General features: G+C 43.8%; 2 protein-coding genes across 6 annotated transcripts in view; one reads left to right on the top strand and one right to left on the bottom strand.

Moving 5' to 3' along the window:
* Nucleotides 1-15,226, top strand: part of CHRNB4 (cholinergic receptor nicotinic beta 4 subunit) — a 54,426-nt gene extending 39,200 nt beyond the window's left edge. Inside the window, exon 7 of the transcript XR_014011499.1 lies at nt 15,121-15,226. The gene's annotated coding sequence lies outside the window, so the exon portion shown is untranslated. The remainder of the gene's footprint in view (nt 1-15,120) is intronic.
* On the bottom strand, nt 5,341-23,732 carry CHRNA5 (cholinergic receptor nicotinic alpha 5 subunit). Of its 5 annotated transcripts, none has more exons than XM_081207834.1 (6): nt 23,608-23,732; nt 15,303-15,454; nt 13,783-13,827; nt 13,402-13,511; nt 8,030-8,731; nt 5,341-7,394 (listed from the first exon to the last, which is right to left on the bottom strand). In XM_081207834.1, the coding sequence occupies exons 1-6, from the start codon at nt 23,690-23,692 to the stop codon at nt 7,370-7,372; spliced, it is 1,119 nt and encodes a 372-aa protein (XP_081063960.1). In that variant the 5' UTR covers nt 23,693-23,732; the 3' UTR covers nt 5,341-7,369. The 5 variants fall into 5 exon arrangements, with proteins under 5 accessions (XP_081063960.1, XP_081063957.1, XP_081063956.1 ...); XM_081207831.1 differs by having other exon boundaries at nt 7,909-8,731; XM_081207830.1 differs by having other exon boundaries at nt 7,900-8,731.
* Between the last annotated feature and the right edge of the window lie 938 nt (nt 23,733-24,670).

The following is a 24,670-nucleotide window of genomic DNA, read 5'->3' on the forward strand; positions in this document are numbered from 1 at the left end:
AGGCTGCTGTCCGCAAGCCTTAGGAGCCTGGCGGGAACTCCCGCGGGCTCCCAAGGCTTGCAGATAGCTTCCTGAAGCCTGGAGAGCAAGAGGGGTCAGTGCGCACCGACCTCTCTCGCTCTCCAGGCTTCAGCGAAAGCCTGCATTTGCCTCATAGGGCACACACAGATTTCCCCTTCATTTTGCGTCCTAAAGGGCGAAAAATACGGTAATTTGATTCAAACCCAGAAATGGTGGGAATGAGCTGGTGAATCCTCATGACTCTCAAAGAGACACTTCCTGGTGCCCGAAGAGGACATCAGTGAGGGAGGAGGAAGCCCCAAAGAGACAGGAGGCACAGCAGGGCTTTGTTTATGCTGCTCAGCCTCCCCACCTAACAGCTGGTGTGTGGGGTAGCACAGCAGCAGCAGCAGCCTCTTTCTCTCCAGTCCTCCAGCCTCCTACCAGCCCAAGAGCTTCAATTCTAGTTGTGAATATGTTTGGATACAGTGTTTTTGATATGGAGAGGGCATTTAAAGGGTGCTCCCCACTTGAGTGATTTTTGTTTATGTGCACGGGGGCCAGGAACACCCCTGCGTAAGGGGGGACGCCGACGCCTGTATTACAGATGACGGGGGTATACCTGGTACTGGGGATAATGGCATCATTGATGCAAATGAAACTTGGTGATGCTCCAGAAACCTGCTAAGGGGCAGGAAACTACAAGATGGAAGCAGCTGGAGGGAATGACTCATGGTTTCAGTTGACTCTATATTAATGAACAGAGTATGAGAAACAAGACAAATCTGAGTTCTTAATGAAGGATGGCAAATATGACCTAATAGGCTTTACTGAAACCTGGTGGGATGAGATTCATGACTGGAATGTAGAAGTTGAGGGATATAACCTGTTCAAAAGGAATAGACCAAACAGGAAGGGAGGAGTAGCATTATATGTAAAGGATGTGTGCGCTTGCGAAGAAATTCACGACCTGGGGCATGGAAGGCAGATTGAGAGAATATGGGTAAATATCATAGGAGAGAGAAACTACAGTGATGTTACTGTGGATGGCTGTGACAGATCTCTAAGCCGGACTGAAGACTTGGGTGCCTTCTGGAACAGATTACCAAACATTCAAAATGAGAGATAGAGTTGTCAACTTCCCCAATATCTGTTGAAACTCAAACTCTGCCCAGAATGTAAGATCCCACAAATTCCTCCTTTGCCTCACTGACAATTTCATTTCTCAGAAGGTGGAAAAAGCAACAAGGGGATCATCTATCTTGGACCAACAGGGAGGAACTGATTGAAGAAATGGAAGTACTGGGAATCTTGGAAGGAAATGATCATGTCCTCTTGGGTGTCATGATAACAGAGGCAGGGAAAGCTGAGTGTAGTCAGACATGTACTCTGGACTTTAAGAAGGTCCATTTCAAAAAGCTCAAGGATACTGGGTGTGATCCCATGGTCAGAAATACTCAAGGAGAAGGGAGTCCAAGATGGACGGGAGTTTCTGAAAGGTGAAATACTGAAGGCCAAAAGGCAGACAATTCCAACAAGAAAGAAAAGTGGGATGCATCTAAAGAAACCAGTGTGGCTCAGCTTACAGATGAGATGAGAAGGGGAAGTATAAGAAATGGAAGAAAGGGGAAATTGTGAAGGAAGATCTTGCAGCGAGAAGGTCAGGTGGACTAAAGCTTAGAACAGGGATCCCCAAACTCAGCCCTCCAGATGTTTTGGGACTACAATTCCCATCATCCCTGACCACTGGTCCTGTTAGCTAGGGATGATGGGAGTTGTAGCTCCAAAACATCTGCAGGGCCAAGTTTGGGGATGCCTGCCTTAGAATGAGCTCAGGCTTGCAAGTTAAAAATAATTTGGAAAGGTTTCTTCGGCTACATTCAAAGCAAGAGGAACAAGCAAGCGGTAGGCCCTCTGAATGGAGAAGATGGATAAATGCTACTGGGTCATAGAGAGAAGGTGGGACTGCTCAATATCCACTTTGTCTCTGTCTTCACCCAAAAGGAAATCAGTGCCCAACCTGTTGATAACAGAATAAACAATATGAAAGCTGGGTGCAGCTTTGAACTTCCTGACTCAAAGAGGCTGAGCATGAAATGAAAAGGAATATGAAATGGTAAGGACCCCTGGACAGTTAAGTCCAGTCAAAGGTGACAATGGGGTGCGGCGCTCATCTCGCTTCAGGCAGAGGGAGATGGTGTCATGTGGCCAGCATGACTAAACCACTTTTGGCGCAATGGGACACCGTGACTGAAGCCAGAGCACACGGAAACGCTGTTTATCTTCCCACCACAGGAGCACCTATTTATCTACTTGCACTGGTATGCTTTTGAACCGCTAGGTTGGCAGGAGCTGGGACAGAGCAATGGGAGCTCACCCCGTCGCAGGGATTCAAACTGCTGGCCGACTTCTGGGGTGGCGCCACCGGCAATGGCGGACTCCCTCTGAACCGGAGGGACCAGCTCCGCAAGAAACGGGTCTTTTCCGCTGCGGCGTAGCGGGGACCCTTCTGGAAATCACAGGCGGATGAAGCCTGTGACCGTGGGACTCAGCGGGCACCCTTAGCGCCCCCCCAACCCACAAAGGAACCCACAAACGGGCTCCAAATTGAAGAGGGGGAAGTGACGCGGTGCTGTGAGTTTACTGCTTTTTCTGTGGAGCGAAGCCGCATAGCCGTTGCCGGAGAGCGCTGCCTTTTTCCTGGGACAATTTGGCATCTAAAATAACCAACCATGAGTACTGGAACAGTGAATATTTGGACTTGAGATAAGAATTGGCGAAATAAGAAGGAATTTGGACTTTAAAACTAACCCTAATTTGGTACTGAAACGGGAAGGATAAACAGGAAGTCACCCTTCCATTTCTTTGTAGTTAGAACAAAGCAAAGACAATACAAACTAGAGCCTTAAAAATTATTTTCAAAGGATCGATTTTCATCATTTTAAATTGCTGAACCCCTCTTCGGCAGCAGGAGAAGAAGGGGGATTTTTCCTGAGCCGTTTAAATCTGTAGAAGTGAAGTTAAAGCAAAGTAATTTTCCACCGTCCTGACCCTGGAGCGGGGTGTCAGATTTGATGTTTGAAGCTCATTGACCAGAAATAAATGTCTTGACAGATAGTTAAAAGAAGAGAAACATTGTGACTCCATTGTTTCCTTTCGTCTTTTAAAAGAACAAATATGGACAAAATATCTTTAAAAAGAAACTTTGTTGTTATTGTTTCTAAGGAAAATAACTACCAGAAGCCTTCCCCCTAGAGGGGAACTGTGAGATTGTAACTAAATCCTGGGAACTTGCAGCTGTTATTGATTACAACTGTGGGAAAGAATTTGTGACCTTGTAGGACAATGCCTTCAGAAGCACTGTTGGGTGCTTTCTGTAAAATAAGTGCCCTATTTGATCAGTTAAGTCAGAAGATGGATTTTATGACTAATGCGGCCAGAACCTTTGAACAGGTAGTGGGAAATCATATGGGGCCCACCGAGGAACTAAAACAGGAGCGAGCCATGACAGAACAACTGAAAGAAGAGGACCTTGCTGAACCTTGGGCGCCAGGGATGGAGGGACTTTTGGCCCAGCAAGAAAATGAGTCTTTGGATTTGATAAATGAACTTGGAAAAAACCAGATTCTGAAAGACAAAGTTTGGCTGGAAATGGGGGGTTGGACTGACCCCCCTATGCAGGGATGTTTGGACTCTCAGAATCTGGCAAAGGGCCGTCAGAGGTTTGGAGTTGTTGGGACTTATTTTGGAGGGAATTGGAAATATGCTTACTACTTGAAACATGTTTTAAAATACCACATGGAGTTTAGTCTGGACTATGAGAAAGGGGCTGATCTGTCGAAAAGGGTCAAAAACACTATCAAGCTGGAGTTCCCACGAGTGAAAGGAAAATATGAAGAAGAACTGCGGAAGGGACATGGAAAAGATTTGATGGCCTCGGATATAAGATCACCAGGTTAAATGGGCCAGACTAATTGGGACCAAAAGGACTGATAATCCCGGGACCGGGGGGGGGGAGGGGACGCTGGAAGATTGGATTGTTTTTATTCTCTTTTTTATTATCGTCAGAAATGTTTTTATGAAAGTTGCAAAAATGTTGAAATGAAATTACTAGGCTCTTGTAAGAATGTTTAAAGAATTAGGTAAAAAGGTAATGGTTATGAGAAGCTGGTATAAATAAGATTTAAATTTTAAGTTTTAAGGTTTAATATAAGATAAGATGAAAATAGAGCAAGGTAATGTATTGACAGAATATTATGAATTATGGAAAGGATTTGCTGTGACAATTATCAATCAAGATACAAGAGATGGGAGGAGGAGGAGGTCATGGAAAGAAGGTAAAGAAAGTGGAGAATTTGAAAACGATGGTTTTATTTTTTCTTTTTTATTTCTGTTTTTGTCTTTTTTCTGTAATTTTGTCTTTTTCTTTTCTCTGTGAGTTTAAAAATTCTTTTTTCAATAAATATCATTTAAAAAAAACAAAAACTGCTGACCTTCCGATTAGCAAGCCCAAGAGGCTCAGCGGTTTAGACCACAGCACCACCTGTGTCCCTCTGCAACATGAAATGAACTCCCTGCTAAGAACAAATAATATCAACTGTTTACATAAAAAGCAAACAAATTACTATGAGAGAAGCAAAGGGTGACAAAGGAATGAGAGTGTATAAAAGCATACGCTGTGTAGGGTTTTTTAATAAATTAAGAATGCTTAATTAACCCTTCATTGCATAGTAAAAATGCATTATACAACAGAGATTTTAAGTCAGATACAGTGGCGTAGCGTGGGTTGTCAGCACCCGGGGCAAGGCAAGTAATTTGCGCCCCCTAACTCGTGGAGAGAGTGAGTGAGCCAGGTAGGGGCAGAGAGCTGTGAGTGCGAGTGCGCCCCCCCCCCAGATGTTGCACCCGGTGCGGCCGGCCCCCCCTGCACACCCCACGCTACGCCACTGGCCAGATATAAACATGTTTCAGATGTTACTAAAGGTAAAGGACCCCTGGCCGTTGAAGTCCAGTTGCGAACGACTCTGGGGTTGCAACGCTCATCCCGCTTTACTGGCCAAGGGAGCCAGTGTTTGTCCGCAGACAGTTTTTCCAGGTCACGTGGCCAGCATGACTAAGCAGCTTCTGGCAAAACCAGAGCAGAGCACAGAAACGCCGTTTGCCTTCCCGCCGGAGCAGTACCCTATTTATCTACTTGCACTTTTACGTGCTTTCGAACTGCTAGGTTGGCAGGAGCAGGGACCGAACAACTGGAGCTCACCCCGCAGGGATTCGAACTGCCAACCTTCTGTTCAGCAAGCCCAAGATGCTCAGTGGTTTGGACCACAGCGTCACCCATGTCCTCAGATGTCAATGAGTACCAAATGCAATATTTAGTTTACTATAAGATTTCTCCCAAAATGCATTAGCGTAGCTGGCAAACTTGGAAATTCTTTTTAAAAACACTATAAAAACTGGACTCATCCAGATACTTTAATAACCCTCCTCTGCTCAGAAGACAAAACCATCAAGGACCACTATCTTATGCCAAACACAAATATGAATTTTTAACAGACTGCAGCCCATGGTTGATATGGTTTTCCTACTTTATACTGTATCTCTAAAGTGATTTTAAACAGCATTACAGTCTTCTTCTTTTTTTGACATAACATGCAAATGTTCAGAGACTTTTTAATTTCAGTATTTGATATTTGTTAGTATGTTAAATTTAAGACCCGTTTACACAACATGTTTTTCTCCATAAGAACAGTGGAGTGAACCCATGCATGTAAGAAAATAACTTGTTAGCCACCATATCACAGATAAGTCTTTAGCTGAGATCCCTGCATTGCAGGGGTTGGACTAGATGACCCCTGGGGTCCCTTCCAACTTTACAACTTATGATTCTAAGTCACCTTCTGTAATAAAAAACCCTCATGATTGCAGAAATAGCTGCTGATCCATTAGCTTTTATATTAGTTTTCCACATCCAAGTCTACAGCCGCCCCCCCACAAAGTATTAAAAATTGAGACCAAGGGGAGAAATGCATTTTGTTAGGTAGCCCAACATTTCCCAGTCTTCTAAGGCAATCTACTGATGAAACATTAACTTGTTTATACTTGAACATTTGTGTGTGTGTTGTAGAACTCAAAATAACAGAAGCCTCACGCTAAATCAGACTGAGACCTTGTGGCTCTCACGTGCTTCATTCTCTTTTCCACCCATCCCGTCCCAAATACTTACACAAAAGTAAATATATGCTAGCACCCCCCCCCCAATTTCATATTCAGAATCTGTTGCAAACTAAATTCCTTTGGCTCTTCAGGGGATGAAGGTTTCCTAGGCCTACATCTTGGGACCCTGCCATGTTGTGCTATGTGTCCAACAAGCAGTGGACATTAGAAGAGACTCTAGAGAATATTAGCTGTGGTGGAGACCTGGCAGATAAAGGATCATGGGCCAACAGAAGCACTGCAGAAAGGTATGTTGGAGCTAGGTGAAAGCACGAAACCACAATACAGATTGTGGCAAAGAATATGAGCTATGAACAGGCCAGTTTCAGATCACAAACTCGCTAGATTACTTTAAGCCACCCACTCTCAGCCCCCGTTTGAGGATTATAATAGTGTCCTGTCTTACCGAAGCCTTGTACGGGATTACTAAGGCTTAAAATGTTTTGCATTATTCATATATTCTGCCTCTCACAAAACACAATACAGGAGCGGAAGAGAACATGGCACCCATATGGGGTGGGATCAGGTTTGTTCAGAGAGAACTTCCTCTCCTTGTCCTTGTTCCTCCCTGGTGATGCACCTGGCAGCAGCTCCCTCCCAACTCTTCTTAGGCAAGGGGAAGGGCTGAGCAGTTGGATCTCGTTGCGCTTGATGAAGTAGCCTTCCAACGCTGGCAGATGGCAGGTAGCAGGTCTTAAAAGTGATTATTATTAGTATTTACATTTGGAGTGTCCTTTACTCTACATTGCCCCTCACTTATTCCACAGGTGGTTTTAGGGCACATCAAGGCAGCAATGACATACCAGTGAGCTCTAATAGGAAAGCAATGAACTAACACTTAAGGGGGGAAAATGCGTATGTCCTAAGAGGTCCATGCTTAAACATAAGCATGAACTCCAACCCACACCTTCCAAGATTTCAGAACTGTAGATTAAAATGTGCCAGATAATTTCACTACTATTTACCTCTAAGATTAATATTTCTAGAAAGACTGGTACAATTTTGTCCTCACCACACACTTATTTGTTGGTGCTTCCAATATGGACTGGGACTATTATGTTTGCCCACTTGTGGATTACAGGAATAAATAGAGCCAGCGATCCAATAATTGAAACCAGAAGGAACGTCCATAAGAAGACACGATCAAGCACCTGAGCTATAAATTTCCAGTCTTCAACAACCTAGAGAGAGAAGAAAGAAAATCAGTACCTTTTCTGAAATACACTCCAGAATATTTGTATACACACTACAACTAAAGAGTAATAATAACGGCACAAACCCTACTGTCTCTCTTATCGGGCTAGGTGCAAAATTAAATTGCCCCAAACATAACTTATTGTGGCTCCCTTTATATCATAATGAAATGGTTGTTCCTAAGGAGTAGCCACATATGATTTAAAATGGGGCAGGGAGCCTATTTGTTGCACCACAAAGGCATAACATTTTAAATAAGGATTTCTGCATTATCTCTGAAAGTGTCCATTTTGAAATTATTCTCATGCAAAAGTTGCCTAGTTACTTCTATTAGAGATCATGCTGTCTGAAAATATGAGATATCTACAGTGCGGGATATATCTGACATGAGCAGGCAAGGATTTTACTTATGATTAACTCCACAACTGCACATGCTGCTGTCCCAGACTGCCAGCCTCAAGAGTTGACTCCAACGTTAACTAATACACACACCTCACGTACTTCGTTCTCCTTGACAATGTGCCTTGTAATATATCGGATAGAATTTAGGGCGGCTTCCAGGGTAATCCGAGATGCCTCAGCACCATCCGCATTGTTGGCATCCCCCTCCTGAGTGAAATACCTGTCGACGTGGCTTCTCATACAAAGCAGTTTGGGAAGTTTGTGAAGGAATATCCTGCGGACCCAAGGTGCCATTGCATTGTGCGTAGACGAGGACCGATGGTGAACGTTAATAGCAAAGACAGTTATTACAATGGATAATGTAACAAATATCATCGTGAATACCAAGTACTCGCCGATAAGAGGTATAACTTTGGAAGATGACGGTATGATCTCTTCAATGACAAGCAGAAAGACCGTTAAGGAAACCAGAACTGATGTGCACAAAGAAATTTTCTCACCTTCATAAGACGGAAGGTAAAAGACAAGGATGGTTAAGAAGGACAACCCTATGCAGGGAATAATAAGGAACAGTGTGTAAAAGAGAGGCAAGCGTCTAATTATAAATGAGTAGGTAATAAATGGATACCAGCAACACCCATCAGTTCTGTTCCCTCTGATTCCTGTTGCCATTACTATTTCCCATTCTCCATTATCAAAGAAATCTCTCTTGTCTACTTCATCATCCACTAGAATTATGTCAACTTGTGAGCCATCATACGTCCAGGATCCAAACTTCATGGAGCAGTTCTGGCGGTCAAATGGAAAGTAAGTGACATCTATGGTACAGGAACTTTTGTAATTTGCTGGAGGAGTCCAAGCAATTGTGCCATCATGTTTCACTACTGTTTTTGTAGATGTTCCTTCAAAACGACCATCTGCACTGAAAAAATGTTCAATGAAAAGTTATTTAAAAATGTAACACGCTGAAGTTATTTTCCTCAAACATTTTACTTGGTTATTTTCAGATGTTTATGTGACGCTCTTAACAGTGGCACCCAGTACAGAATGAAGTCAAAATAAATGGTTTTTTTGTATTTTGTTTGAAAACAATAAACAATGCACACTAACAATCCAGCAAGACTATCGTTACCTTGAAGCCATTGCTCTTGTGCTGGGAAGAGAACTGACGGGAAAGGCAGGAGAAATACCCTTTGATGTGGGCAAATGAGGAATGGAGACAGGGAGTCGGCCAAAACTCTAGCTCAAGAACCCATACACATTCAGAGACTGCAAAGAAGGAATGGTTCTTATATTTGGTTTGAAATCAACAAGCAAGGCATTTGCTGTATTAAAAGTGGTCTGCTAAATGGGCTTTCTGCAAGCTAGAGATTTGTTTGAAGAACGATTTGACCCATTCTTTGTTTGTAATATATTTAATTGATTTATACCAAGTTATGCTGAAGGTTATGGATGTCAAGATCCATAATAAAAGTCTTTTATTCTTTCCTGCAAATTCATGTAAGAGTTAGTTCTAGGACTCTAAGCAGCCTGATCAGTCCTGAGACTACTTTGGAGGGCCCCATATGCTATGGCTGCTAAGGTCGCACGCAAAGCTCTGCACTTTATATGTGGCAGCATTTCCAGCACACAGAGGAAAGCTGAGCTCCAAAACTTTCTGAAGACACCTATTTCAAGGAGTGACTCCTTCCTCAGCTTAAACCTGTAGTAAGTGCCTGAGGGCCCCGCTCCTGCCACTCACCACCTGGCCCAGGGCGGGGCCTGACAGGCCTCACAAGGACGGATGCTGCTGCTGCTGCTGCTGCTGTCCAGGAGGACTCGGAGGGGTGCAGAGTTCTTTTTAAAATGTTTTGAAATTTTCTTTTTCCTTTTTGAATTTTTTGTATGTGGGGGTGGGGGGGATGGATGTTTGGTTGGGCTTGGGAATTTGTTTGATTTTGATGTATTTGTAATTTTTACAGTTTTTTGTTTGTATTGTTTTATTGTGGGTTGTTTGGGGTTTTTTAAGGGTTTTTTTTTGTTCTTAAGGGGAGGGGTCAGGGCTGTCAGGGAGTGGGTCCCACGGGGGGTGGGGTGGGGAATGCACTGGGACAACCGATCTCAGTGATCATGAGTAGGAGGAGTTATGCTAAGACCAGAACATGTCATTACCGAGGAGGCAGGTTTAGTTGTTGTCTGAGGACTCCGGGTCTGGTCCTGACCAGACAGATACTGGAATCAGCAAGGGATACCCACATGACCTGAAGGTGCTGCTGTGCAATGCCAGGTCAAGGATTCACAAGACCACTACCATCCATGACTTGATCATGGATGGAGGACTTGACCTGGCATGTGTGACAGAGACTTGGTTGGATGGAGAAGATGGGCCTGTCCTTGCCGCTGCTTGTCCACCAGGTTTCTCTTACGCACAGCAGCCCAGGTCATGTGGGCGGGGGGGGGGGGTTTGCAGTGATTTTTAGGAAGTCATTAGTTTGCACCAGGCGTCCTATTGGGAAGACCCAGTTTTCTGAGTGCATGTTCTGGAAGTTGGGCAATAGGGGCAGTACAGGATTCCTTTTGGTGTACCGACCTCCCCGCTGCGCCAAGGATTCCCTGCCCAAGCTGCTTCAGGTTGCGGCGGATGTTCTCCCGGAGACACCTAGTTTGGTTGTCCTAGGGGATTTTAACATCCATGCCGACACGACCTTACAAGGGGCCGCTCGGGACTTCGTGGAAAGCATGGCCTCCATGGGGCTGTCCCTGAATAAGTCTGGCCCAACCCGTAGCCGCGGACATGCCTTAGACTTGGTGTTCACCTCTATGGATGTTGGTGATCTGACACTAAGTAAAAGCGAAACAAAAGAAGTGCCATGGTCAGATCACTTCCTGGTGCAACTGGACTTCTCCGCGACCCTTCCCCTCTGCAGGGAGGTGGGACAGATTCGGATTGTCTGCCCCCGCCACTTAATGGATCCAAATGGTTTCCAGGGAGTGGTAGGGGATGTTTTATCCCATGTTGATGGCCTTTCAGCTGATTCCCTGGTGGCCCGCTGGAATGTGGAGTTAACCAGGGCTATTGATTGTTTGGTCTGAAGTGCCCTCTCCAATTGCATGGAGCCCGGACAGCCCCGTGGTTTTCCACAGATCTGAGCGCAATGAAACAATCGTTGAGATGGCTAGAGCGCCGGTGGCAGATAACTGATTCTGAAGCTGACCAGACACGGGTTAGAGCTCAATGTCGAGCCTACCAAGTGGCGATAGCGACGGCGAAGAAGACTTTCTTCACCGCCTCTATTGCATCTGCAGAAAACAGCAGCAGGAGACTTTTTCAGGTGGTTTGCAATTTAGCGGAACCACCTGCAACATCAGGGCCCAGCACGGGCCACATGCTCTCCTGCAAGTTTTTTGCAAATAAAGTCGCTCAGAGTCGGGAAGAGGTAGACTCCACCGTGGGAGCAGGGCCGGGGCAGGAGAGTGCTAGAGTCCTGTCTAGTCAAGTTGTGTTGGATCAATTCCAATCTGTTACCTCCAAGGATGTAGACAGGCTGCTTGGACGAGTGAAACCAACCACCTGTCTCCTTGATCCTTGCCCATCCTGGCTTATAAAAGCTAGCCGAGAAGGGCTGGGTGATGGGCTTCGCGGGGTGGTGAATGCTTCTCTCTGTAAGGGAGCCTTCCCAGACCCGCTGAAAGAGGCGGTTATCAAACCGCTTTTTAAAAAACCATCTTTAGATGCTGCCAATATGGCCAACTATTGCCCAGTCTCAAATCTTCCATTCTTGGGCAAGGTGATTGAGCGAGTGGTTGCTGAACAACTCCAGGCACGCCTGGAAGAAGCAGACCATTTGGATCCCTTCCAGTCGGGATTCAGGCCTCATCATGGGACTGAAACTGCCTTGGTCGCACTGGTCGATGATCTCCGGCGGGCTAGGGACAAAGGTGAGGGCTGTTTCCTAGTTCGGCTGGATCTCTCAGCAGCTTTTGACACCATTAACCATAACATCCTTCTGGACCGTCTTGAGGGGCTGGGAGCTGGGGGCACTGTTATACGGTGGTTCCGCTCCTTCCTCTTGGGCTGTGTTCAGAAAGTGGTGGTGGGGGATGAGTGTTCAGACCCCTGGGCTCTCACTTGTGGGGTGCCTCAGGGTTCTGTCCTCTCCCCCATGTTTTTCAACATCTACATGCAGCCGCTGGGAGAGATCATCAGGAGGTTTGGGCTGGGTATTCATCAGTATATGCGGATGATACCCAGCTCTACCTCTCTTTCAAATCGGAACCAGTGAAGGCAGTGAAGGTCCTCTGGAGGCGGTTGAAGGATGGATGGCGGCTAACAGATTGAGGTTGAATCCTGACAAGACAGAAGTACTGTTTTGGGGGGACAGGGGGCGGGCTGGTGTGGAGGACTCCCTGGTCCTGAATGGGGTAACTGTGCCCCTGAAGGACCAGATGAGCAGCCTGGGAGTCACTCTAGACTCACATCTGTCCATGGAGGCACAGGTCAATTCTGTGTCCAGGGCGGCTGCCTACCAGCTCCACCTGGTACGCAGGCTGAGACCCTACCTGCCCGCGGACTGTCTCACCAGAGTTATCTCTCGCTTGGACTACTGCAATGCGCTCTATGTGGGGCTACCTTTGAAGGTGACCCGGAAACTACAACTAATCCAGAATGCGGCAGCTAGACTGGTGACTGGGAGCGGCCGCCGAGACCATATAACACCGGTCTTGAAAGACCTACACTGGCTCCCAGTACACATCCGAGCACAATTCAAAGTGTTGGTGCTGACCTTGAAAGCCCTCGGTCCTCGGTCCAGTATACCTGAAGGAGCGTCTCCACCTCCATCATTCTGCCCGGACGCTGAGGTCCAACGCCGAGGGCCTTCTGGCGGTTCCCTCACTGCAAGAAGCCAAGTTACAGGGAACCAGGCAGAGGGCCTTCTTGGCAGTGGCACCCGCCCTGTGGAACGCCCTCCCACCAGTTGTCAAAGAGAAAAATAACTATCAAACTTTTAGAAGACATCTAAAGGCAGCCCTCTTTAGGGAAGCTTTTAGTGTTTAATAGGTTATTGTATTTTAGTGTTGTGTTGGAAGCCGCCCAGAGTGGCTGGGGGACCCAGCCAGATGGGCGGGGTATAAATAATAAATTATTATTATTATTATTATTATTATTATTATTATTATTATTATTATTATTACTACTACCATTCTGCTTGCATTTCACTATCTCTTATAACACTCCGCTTTTGCTCTTACAAAATGAATGGCTAAAGGGTCCCTTTTACTTTTTACTTCTTTTATCTAACAGAGACCATGAGGCTGCCATTTAGTGAGATGCAAATCACTCAGGGAGTGTTCTGTGGAATGTCTCTTTCACCACACAGCACACATAACTGAAGAAAATACATCTCTCCAGCAAACATAATATATTTCATGGCTTGAAACTATTACTCTCATTTGAAAATTCTGCATGAATGCCATGCTATCGTGCCAAATATATCATTTCAGAAAAAAAGATGCTCTCAACTCTAGCAATTTAAAAATACAACTTATTCAAATTATTTCTCTCTTTAATTTTTGCAACGGTAATAATTGTGTTAAAAAACATTAAATACTTACTTGTCGTACAAAACAATATCTGGGATCCATATAGAATCTGAAGGGACACGGATAGATGTTATTCCAGCATAATCTTTAGGGTCCCACTTCAGTTTTACATCAATCCATTCCTACAAAGAGAGTAAAGATAGTATTAATTGATAAACTAATTTATTTACTTTACAGTGCAATTATATACAGGTCTATTCAGAAATAAGCACCACTGAATTCAACAGGATTTATTCCCAGAATAGAGTGCATAGGATTTCATCACCGCTGTAGCAACCTGGTTATTTGAGTTTACACTGAATAATACACCTCAGTTGCAACCAAACGGTATAAATCAACATCCCTCCCAAGATCATGGTTACAGTCCAAACTTTTTCCTAATATACTACTCACCTGCTTCAACCAAACATTTGTTGTCATCAGTTGATTTTTCTCATCCTATTGAGAGAAAAAAGCATTTTATATGAATGACAGTACACTTCTCTCACTTCCAGACAGCGGTCAATTAACATATGGCATATATTCTACAGGTCTCACCAGGGCAGGCTCCAGGCTGACACCTGAATTCCCCAGACTAACGCTATGTTTTGGTTGCTCTGGGGCATTGGAGGAACTTAAATCTATTTATTATTGGCTGGAAAGTTTTTCTTTCCTTTTCAAAAACTTTTTTTAAATTTTTCAACACAAGAGTGTGGAAAGTCATCAGAGAAATACTTACATAATAATTACAATTCTACATAGGTTTATTAAACTAACATATTATTTAGGACAGGATTTTTTTTTTTTAGGTGCAGGTAAGAAGTCGTGCAGGTCAAACATAAGATAAAAGTCCCAATTCTTCTACTGGTTCTTACCCTTGCACCACATGAATCTCGTGGGCTATCTTTTCAGCAGTTGTGAGGTTCAGTAAGCTTTTATACCACAACTCGAGAGACATATCATTTAAGTTAGTCCATTTTTGTGCAAAAGAAAGTCTGGCAGCTACAAGAAATCAAGTTAGCAGTTCCTTTGAAGATAATTGTTTGAGAGAATCATCTCATACAGTGCTATTTTTCTTTTTTAAAAAGAGGTGCTGGAACTCTCCCACTTCTGTCTACACACAGAGGCCTCAGATACATGACAGAATAAGCAAGCTCCTCTCAAACCAGGGCTGGATTGGGACCATGCCTCTCACTTGCTGCACAGGCTCCGGCACAGCTTCTCCTCTCCTGCGCAGCTCAAAGAAGCCATCCTATTGCTTGACATGTCTTCCAAACCCAGGCTTACCAAGCGGCAAGTCAGAAATAACCTGAGAATGAATGCTGGTTTATTTGTAGCTTACAGCTCATTGTTTATTTGAAACAAATAAACCATTGACTGGATTTAGACAACACAACAAGGCATAGTGTGGCTTGTATGAGCTACAAGAGGACACAATAAGCAAAAGGCATATTCATGATTAAACTATGCTTTAAAACAAACTCTGTCTTTTTATAACATGCAAACCAGGCCTGTGTGAACAGATAGCACATGAACGCACGGTTCCTTCCTCCTATCCTCTCGACAGCAAGTGACCAATAACACACAGACAACTTTTGCAACCCCAACACCCTGTGTGGAGCTATGGCATCCTCTTTATGAGGAGAAGAGGCTCTGTGAAAAAGCCAGGGATGCTGTTCAGACGATGCGCTTCTGACAAGCAACTACTTTACGCTGTTCAGACGATGCGCTTCTGACAAGCAACTACTTTAGTTATCTGAAGAAGTGTGCATGCACACGAAAGCTCATACCAAGAACTAACTTAGTTGGTCTTTAAGGTGCTACTGGAAGAAATTTTTTTTATTTTGACTATGGCAGACCAACACGGCTACCTATCTACTACTTTACGCTGCTATGCCTATTTAAAGAGCAAACAGTAGAAGTTTCCAACGTACCACATCCACTAACTGGGAAATTGCAAGGCCAAACTTCACTTTGATTGTGTCGTTCAGACGCTCTACTGGGCGAACCCATCTTTCATAATCTTCAAATAAGTATTTAAACAGACGGTCTTCACTTTTAGCAATAAAGGAAGGTTCCGACATACCTGTACAGATGGAAAAGAGGTAACACAAACATTACAATTCTCCTACTTTGTATACAGATGGCAACCATTTTGCATGTGCTCGATTGGCACGTGACCACAGACGTGCGCGCCGTTTTTGGCCCTGGAAAGGGGTGGAACGGGGTAGGCTTACACCCGCTCCACTGACACACATGATGACATGGAACACAACCCGTGTAAACGGGGAATTGCCTGTATAGGAGGAAAGAAGAAGCAACAATTTATGCTTTTTCAAATTTGACTTATGACTTAATACAAGTAAGGTAAAAATGGGCATGATAGTCATGTCGGTTTGCATTTCTTGGTGCAGAAAGTATTGATCTAATGTGTAGAGATCTTTCCTATTCAAATTCATTCAATAGGTTTCTGGAAGCTTCTCTGTGTGAAAGTAGCTTCGTGATGTTTGAGTTATACCTTCAGAGAAGCTAAGTACAGCTGACTTAAACTGGTTCTCTTATCTCTTTCTGTTAAGGTCATGCTGATATAGGCCAGAAAGAGCATGGGTCTTTCTTACTTTCTATCTCTCTTCCTTCTGGTGTGGTGCTCTGTACATAGCATGCTTAGCGTTATGGTTTAGTCTTGTTAGTTTTTGTAAGTGCTGCAACTGGATTGTTTATGGAATGTGCCAATCCTGAATGTATTGGATTTGTGACCATTATGCTCATCTGCCTTCAGTAGCAGTAAAGATCTGCTGGGTGAAATACAATTGCCTCTGGTCTATTTTTTGGGAACTCTGCATTGTGTTTAAGTTTTTCCTTCTCCAGAGAAGGCGCAACAATTCAGTGGATGAGAAGGGCAAGTACAGGCAATCTCCCATTTACGTGGGAGTTCCGTAAGAAGGGTGTTTACAGCTTGGGAAGTGTATTGCATTTGTGGCTACAGATTATGACCCCACATACCCTGTTAACCATCCTGTGGGCTGTTTCATTCTCCTCCATGTAAATCACACTGCAAGGAAAAGTAACACTTTGCTAACTATAGTTTGGAGGTGTGGGGTGACACCTCCCAGTTTGCATGGACATTCGCTCTCTCTTTCGGTTTTGGATGTAGCTATGGTCAGCCTTATGGAGGCAGTAGTGTTTTTGCTAACCACAGTTAGCGCCAAAGAAAAATTTGCAACCATAGTTAGAAGTGGACTTGATACAGCTGACTTTGATTAATGCTAACATTGGTTCAAGTGTAATGCAGACCAGTTACCCCTGTAAATAACAGCTGTTCTGTCATGAAAATATTTTACTCTCACTTCAACCATTTGAATTTCACACATTATCAATTTTTGTCTATGATACTCCATAGTCTGTACTACACACCATTTATTGAAATACACCTGGAAAAACTGAGAGAAAACAGAGAAATCCACGCTATTGTTTGTATAGTCGTACCTTGGATCCCAAACGCCTTGGTACTCGGATGTATTATCTGCCGAAAGCTGCAAACCCAGAAGTGAGTGTTCTGGTTTGCGAACGTTCTTTGGAACCCGAACGTCTGACGTGGCTTCCGCTCGGCTGCAGGAGCTTTGGTTTCTGAACATTTTCGAAGTCGAATGGACTTCCAGAACAGATTCCGTTCAACTTTCAAGGTAACACTGTATATAAATCTGATAGTTTCCATGAAATATTAGCTTCTTCACCACTGCCACCACCCCGGCTGAAAAATCACGTTATGCAACCTGGAGCAATTTGAGAAAGCCAACAGCAGTAGTAGATGCAGAAAATGTGAGTGCTGACACCACAATATTCTGCTAAATTTGGCTCAAATCCTAAATTTACCACAGTGTTCAAAAAGCTATAAAACTTTGATGCTGAAAACAGAATTTATAGGTAAACATCAGCAGAGGTTACCTCAGATGCCAAGGAGATAAAGAATTACACAACTTTTAGAAGACATCTGAATGCAGCCCTAGATTGGGAATTTTTTTATGCTGATGTTTTATTGTGTTTCTATATGCATTAGAGGCCTTCCAGAGTAGCTGGTTACTTCCAGAGTAACCAGATGGGCAGGGTATAAATGATAAAATAACAACAACAACATCTTGCAAGCTTAGCAATGAACCAGTGGGAAATATAAATTGTACCTGGTTGTTACAAGGAATGCAACTGGGTTGTATATTTATGCCTTTTCTAAAATTAAAAAATCTTATTAATTTCTCTCTCTCTCTCTCACACACACACACACATACACACACACAAAATCTTAACATGTTTTAACTTAAAATGTAAATTGTTTCTCTGGTGACTTCCCCTCCTCCCTTTCTATGGTTTCCATATTTACCCTGACACGCTGCATCTTTCATCCATAGTCCTCCTATATTATTCAATACGCTTTCCTTCCCCTCTGTGCAGTGGCAATCTCAGATTAAGAGCTTAACAGAGCAGAGAAATGTTCCCTTCTGAATTATTTGGAAAGCAGTTGGCATTTTGTAGACATTAATGTAAGGACAATTATTCAAGTTGTGGCCTTGCAAGCTGTCTGGCAATAGCAATAATGCTGCGGTCGGCTATCATACAGGCAAGCTTTAGAAAGGTCCCCTTGGGAATTTCACCAGCCATCTGTTAAGAGGTGCTGAAATCATGCCTAAATTTTAGTAAACACACTGATGCAGTGCATGCTGACTCAGATGTATTCATAGGGAATTCATAGGGAATTCAGTGCATGGGATTAAACCCCAAAATGACATACATACATACATATGAACATTTTTATACCAAGCTGTTGAGTTTTAATCAGTGTGCCCAGAAGGCAATTGTTATGGGGGAAAAGGGGTCAAAGGAGACAATATGAAAAAAGAAAGAAGGATGCAAAGGAAGATGGCTGTAAGGTATTCCTATTATAGCCACACATAGTTTGTCTATTTTGTGAAGTTTATGAATGCAAATTGACATTTTATGTAAATGTATATGCAAATTAGGGACAGCCTTGATGCTCCTAGAGAGTTGCAAAATCAAGTCTCCAATGCAGCAAGGCCTGCGTGCAGGTACATAATCTGTTATAGCCGCACTGTACTGTAAACTACTATTTTCCAGGCCAGTTACACAGAATTGTATTGCCAGCTCCACTGGCTTTCACAGTGATCATTGCCAACATATCCATATTAGCATTCTCATTTGGGGAGTTACATAAGCACTCCTCTTGCTCTAATTTCTCTGTAGCCTACTGGAAAATTTGCATTATTAGAAGTAAAGCGTAAGACAATCAAAGGAAAACCACAGGAGAAAAGCTTTCATATTTGAAACTAGCAGCTGCATCTCCTTTCTCAAAAACGTTTAATACTCTTGCTTGAGGATAAACATCTGTAGAGAACCATAATCACTTATGGTTTAATCAAAGACTTTGTAAACCGCATTTCAGAGCCAGTTATATAGGAAGCAGTTCTGCAGTCTTGCAACAAGGATTATGTGCACATTACTTTTTAATCTTAACTGGCACACACACCAATCCGATGCCAGTTTAAAGCAATTCCTTACAAATGGAATTTCCAGCAGAGTTCTCTGTGATGTTCTAGTACAGTGGTACCTTGGTTCTCAAACGCCTTGGTACTCAAACAACTTGGAATCCAAACACTGCAAACCCAGAAGTTAGTGTTTTGCGGACTTTTTTTGGAAGCCAAAGGTGCTCCGTTTTGAGTGTCATGCTTCCGATTTGAGTGCCACACTGAGGTCTGTTTTTGCTATTTTGTATTTTTGCGGCTTTTTTGTTTTGTTTTTGTGACTGTGTAGAACCCAGTTCAGCTACTGATTGATTGTGTGACTACAGTACATTGTTTATTGCTTTCATTTTATGGATCAATGGTCTCGTAAAAGACCATGTTAAATTCATGCTAAATTGCTGTTTTAGGGGTTGTTTTTAAAAGTCTGGAACAGATTAATCCATTTTGCATTACTTTCTATGGGAAAGCACGCCTTGGTTTTGGAACGGACTCCCAGAATGGATTAAGTTTGAGAACCAATGTACAACTGTATGTTCTGCTGAGTTCATCTGGGCTTATGCTGAGATTGCAACCTCATTTTAACAGCCTTCCTGTCCCCAAATGTGATAAATCACTTTTATCGAGTGGAAAACACCATGCAAACTAGTTCATTATCCAATGCACTGTGGGACTGAGTTTGACAATACCTATGGCTGAGGTTGTACTCATGGTTAACAGGGATTGGGGCCTAAATCCAGTATTCAGGCCATAGGAGCTCAGCTCCTCTCAGCTCAGCAAGAAGCAGAAAACTCCCACCTGTTGCCTCATAGCTACAGAATTAGGTTGAAATCCTATACACAGGTATTCCTGAGAAAGTCCCATCTGCTGGTCTTAACACCCAAGAGGGTCACGTCTCTATGGAAAGGCATGTTTTTTCAAATATTAAGTCATTTAGGGTGGCTTCATTTGGGGTCAATGGAAGTTTCTGGGTTCTCTTCAAGAGCAGCCCATATACAGCACACTAGTAAATTTCAGATTGGATTACTGCAGAGCATGACTATAGTGGCCAGGTCATCTCTATCAAAAGGGGGGGGGGCATTACTGGCAAACCAGACAAAGCTTGACATGGGCCCGCCCAGCCTCTGACAATGATGAATCCAGAAGCAACCCCAGTCCATGGACCTGATCCTTCCAGGGGAGCAAAACCAGCCAGAACAGGCAGTCTCCCCACTTCCTAGATTCAAGAGCCTGGAAGGCAGAGCACCCCGTCTTTTCAGGATTCAGCTTCCGTTACTGGTGCATACCCAGCCCATCGCCTTCTCAAGCACCAGTCTAGCTCAACTGTCTCTCCCGATTCATATGGAACAGAAGGACAAAGGCAAACAACCAGATTTATACTATTGCTGTAACTGATGTCATGAAACAGAAGTTTGACTAGAAGCATCACTGCATTTCTTCGATTGCAATATTCAGTCTCCCATCTTTGCATTTTTTTAATTAAAATGTTAAAATGCTCAACTTGATGTTCTCAATATTTTTCTTCTTCACATCACACCAAGCATTAAAACTTAATAAAAGTTTTGAGACAGTATTTTCATACCACCTCACACAGAAAGGAAGCTTAAATACTGCATTTCCGCAAATTAGCTATTATGACTCAAAATGCATACTTCATTTTTCTTTTTATTTATTAAATGCCTTTCCCATCTACTTGGCAAGAATACATGGCAGTTCAAATACATTCAATAAAACAAATTTTTTACCAAGCTGGAGTCTACAGGATTCTATAGCCAGTCTTTCCACTTATAGATAGGTAGCCGTGTTGGTCTGCCATAGTCAAAATAAAAAAATTCCTTCCAGTAGCACCTTAAAGACCAACTAAGTTAGTTCTTGGTATGAGCTTTCGTGTGCATGCACACTTCTTCAGATACACTGAAACAGAAGTTGCCAGATCCTTCTATATAATGCGAAGGTGGGGAGGGGTATTACTCAGAAGGGTGGTGGGAATGGGAGATTGGCAGATAGCTGAGATGAGCCTGTTGACGACTCTTAACAACTGTAATAGGTCTTACAGGAAAAGGCAAGGGGTGAGAAGGTGAGAAATGGCTTAGTCATGTAGATTTATGTCCGTTTATTCTTTGGCGTAAGGTTTGGCCTGTTTGTCCAATATTAATCTGACATCAAGACATCACAAAACAGAGAAACCAGTAGGAGAACACTTCAATCTCCCAGGACATTCTATACAAGATCTCAAAGTAGCTGTTTTACTACAAAGGAATTTCAGAAATAGACTGGAAAGAGAAGCTGCTGAATTGCAACTCATTACCAAACTTAAAACCATGGAGAGACCTGGTCTGAACAGAGACATTGGATTCTTATCTCATTATACATGACTAAGCCATTTCTCACCTTCTCACCCCTTGCCTTTTCCTGTAAGACCTATTACAGTTGTTAAGAGTCGTCAACAGGCTCATCTCAGCTATCTGCCAATCTCCCATTCCCACCACCCTTCTGAGTAATACCCCTCCCCACCTTCGCACTATATAGAAGGATCTGGCAACTTCTGTTTCAGTGTATCTGAAGAAGTGTGCTTGCACACGAAAGCTCATACCAAGAACTAACTTAGTTGGTCTTTAAGGTGCTACTGGAAGGAATTTTTTTATTCAGTCTTTCCACTGTAATCCTAATGCTTTCAGTTTTTGGATACATTTTTGTTTTGCTTTATTGTGCATTTCTAAACTAACTTCTGTTCTACTTATCTCTGGAAGAGTAGTTATTTAGAGATCCATTCTGTGTACCTCCTGAAGAAGATTCCCACGCCCCACATAAATGTATAGGAAGCAGCATCAGAACAGTAGCAGCAAAATGTGTATAAGGAAGCAAGAAAATATGGCAACTCTACCATTATGATTGTGTAAGATGGGCAAAAAGCAATATGCTTATAAGAACAAATTTGCTTGATTGTGTTTAACAAGGCAAAGGAAGGGACACAAATATGTACCAGAGCAGAGAATGTTCAATATATAAACATACATTAATAAAATAGGTAAGAGGGATTATGTATGAATAAAAACCAGAATGAAGTATAGTCACAGCATCATCAGTTTTTTCTGCAGAACAGAATTGCAAATCTGCTTCCACATTGTCTCCCTAGGATTACAATGCCAATGTTCAAAGCCCTCAATTGTCCTTCAAATAAGCCTTAAATCATCAGAAATCTCTCCAAAGCAAGGAAACATTCAGCATACAACATGTCACAAGCCTGTATCCACTTAAATGCCTGCAGGATTCTCATCCCCAACCAAAACAACCACCTTCAACTATTAGTTTTAAATTCCAGTATCCAACATCATCCCTTTGTAAAGACAAAAAACAGACTTCTGCATCTTTTCTGGACAGCCCACTGTAAAAGTTAGCCTAGAAAAGTCAGATTGACAAGTCTTTGCAGGGCAACTGCCCTGCCCAAAATGGGGGTGGGGGCAGTTATGGATAGGGAAAAGTCTAATGTGGTTGTTGTTTAGTCGTTTAGTCGTGTCCGACTCTTTGTGACCCCCTGGACCAGAGCACACCAGGCCCTCCTGTCTTCCACTGCCTCCCACAGTTTCGTCAAACTCATGCTGGTAGCTTCGAGAACACTGTCCAACCATCTCGTCCTCTGTCGTCCCCTTCTCCTTGTGCCCTCCATCTTTCCCAACATCAGGGTTTTTTCCAGGGAGTCTTCTCTTCTCATGAGGTGGCCAAAGTCTTGGAGCCTCAGCTTCAGGATCTGTCCTTCCAGTGAGCACTCAGGGCTGATTTCCTTCAGAATGGAGAGGTCTGATCTTCTTGCAGTCCATGGGACTCTCAAGAGTCTCCTCCAGCACCAGAATTCAAAAGCATCAATTCTTCGGTGATCAGCCTTCTTTATGGTCCAGCTCTCACTTCCATACATCACTACTGGGAAAACCACGGCTTTAACTATATGGACCTTTGTCAAATACTCCCCTGCTAAAATCCTACTTTACCATAATTCTGAGCAAAATGACCCATGAGGATTGCTTGAATTATATGAAACTGTACAAAATGCTCTTCCTTCCCTCTCACAAGTTAGCAACCAATTTATGGCAGTTATGTGCATATTGATCCAGAAGCCTTTTAAAAATATAATTGGACCAACAAAGATCTCTGCATTTTTGTCCTAATTCCAAGGGATATGAATGTTGCCAATCCATTGCTTACTCTAGCCACTTACTTGGGAGCAAGGAGCATTTGATCTCAACGCGGTTTTCTTCTGAGTAGACATAAAGAGAAATGCCCTTACCTGGGATTCAATCCTTTGGAAAGCCAGGATGGCTTCCTTCCCAGCGGACAAATATAGGATGAGGCTATTCAGCCCCGATTACGGTGCCCACTTGTTCCAGTACCATCCCGCAAAACAGAAACACGCATTTACATAAAAGTTACTTTATCCGTTTTTATCATTACCACGGGCTCTGAACTCACCCCCCCCCGCGAGGGCACGACTGGGCACCCCTATATCCCGGGGGGGGGGGAGAGAACGGTCTGCACCCAAAAGAGCCCAGGGTCCGGCGGCCCCTGGGAGGCGGAAGGGATTCCCCGGTCCCGCCCGCCCGCCCGGTGGATGGATCGCTCTGCCAGGAAGATCATCGCCCAGCCGAGGGCCAGCGGCCCCAGTCCTCCCGCGTCCCGGCCAGCCTCCCTCCGCCGGCCCCGCTGGGGCCCCGCTTACCCGGGGAAGGCGCTCCGCCCGCGCCGCCCGGCCCCGCCAGCAGCTGCAGGAGCAGCAGGAGGCTTCTCCGCCCGGAGCCCGCCATGCCTCGGCCAGGACGGAGCGGCGGCGCCTCCGGAGCCTCTGGCGGCGGCCGAGTAAGAGGAGGAGGAGGAGGAGGCGCCGCCCCGAGTGGCCGCGGCGCGCTGCGCAAAGATCTGCGGGCGAAAAGACCTCCTGCAAGAATCGCCAGGACGCCCCCCAAACAAGCGCAGTTAGCACACGCACACACACCCCAAATAATTACTTGCGCGTTTCTTTCTTTCCTTCTTAGGTATTTTTATTGGGTTTGACACCCAGAAAGTTCTTGAGCTTTTTTAAGGAACACCCCTCCCCCCAAAAAACCCGATTCTTACAATGACCTGGAAAATCCGGGCATATGGCAGCCCTGAATATAATGAACGAAGAGAAGGCAAGGGAGCCCCAAGGGTCATCTAGTCCTACCCGCTATAATGGAGGGAATACCAATAAAACAGTGAGCAGAGGGGTGGTGATACATTGACTACTGCAATCTACACAAGATAATATCACCAAGGCAACTGCCTGTAAACAAAATAAACATCCATAAAAATGGCAAAAGTTTCTTTCCCAAATCAGTTTTATCTTAACTGCAAACACAGTAAATAAAGAGTTCACTTGCAATATGTTGGTGGTTCAGTGCTCATTTCTTCTCTTTCCCAAATTAGATTTTATCTTAAACAATTGCAAGCGCAGTAATAAATAGTCCACTTTTGATATAGCAGTGGTTGGGTGCTCAGACGTTGTTCCAGTAATCCAACGTTTCGGTGCTAAAGAGCTGAGTCATCAAGCTGCCAAAATCTATTGTAACAGAATTGCAATTAATTAACAAGTAGAATAAGGAGAATTAAAATTAAAAATACGTTGAGAATATGTAATTAAGGTATACCTTTGTAGTAAATGATACACAAGAGAAGACAGTGTGTAAGCAGCTTAACGCAGGGGCATATCTACAAGAAAAAAGTGAGACAATAACTCGTCTATTTGCACATAGAGTGGTACCTCG

The sequence above is a fragment of the Podarcis bocagei genome, assembly GCF_964188305.1.
Source record: "Podarcis bocagei genome assembly, chromosome: 9".
NCBI classification, from domain to species: domain Eukaryota; kingdom Metazoa; phylum Chordata; class Lepidosauria; order Squamata; family Lacertidae; genus Podarcis; species Podarcis bocagei.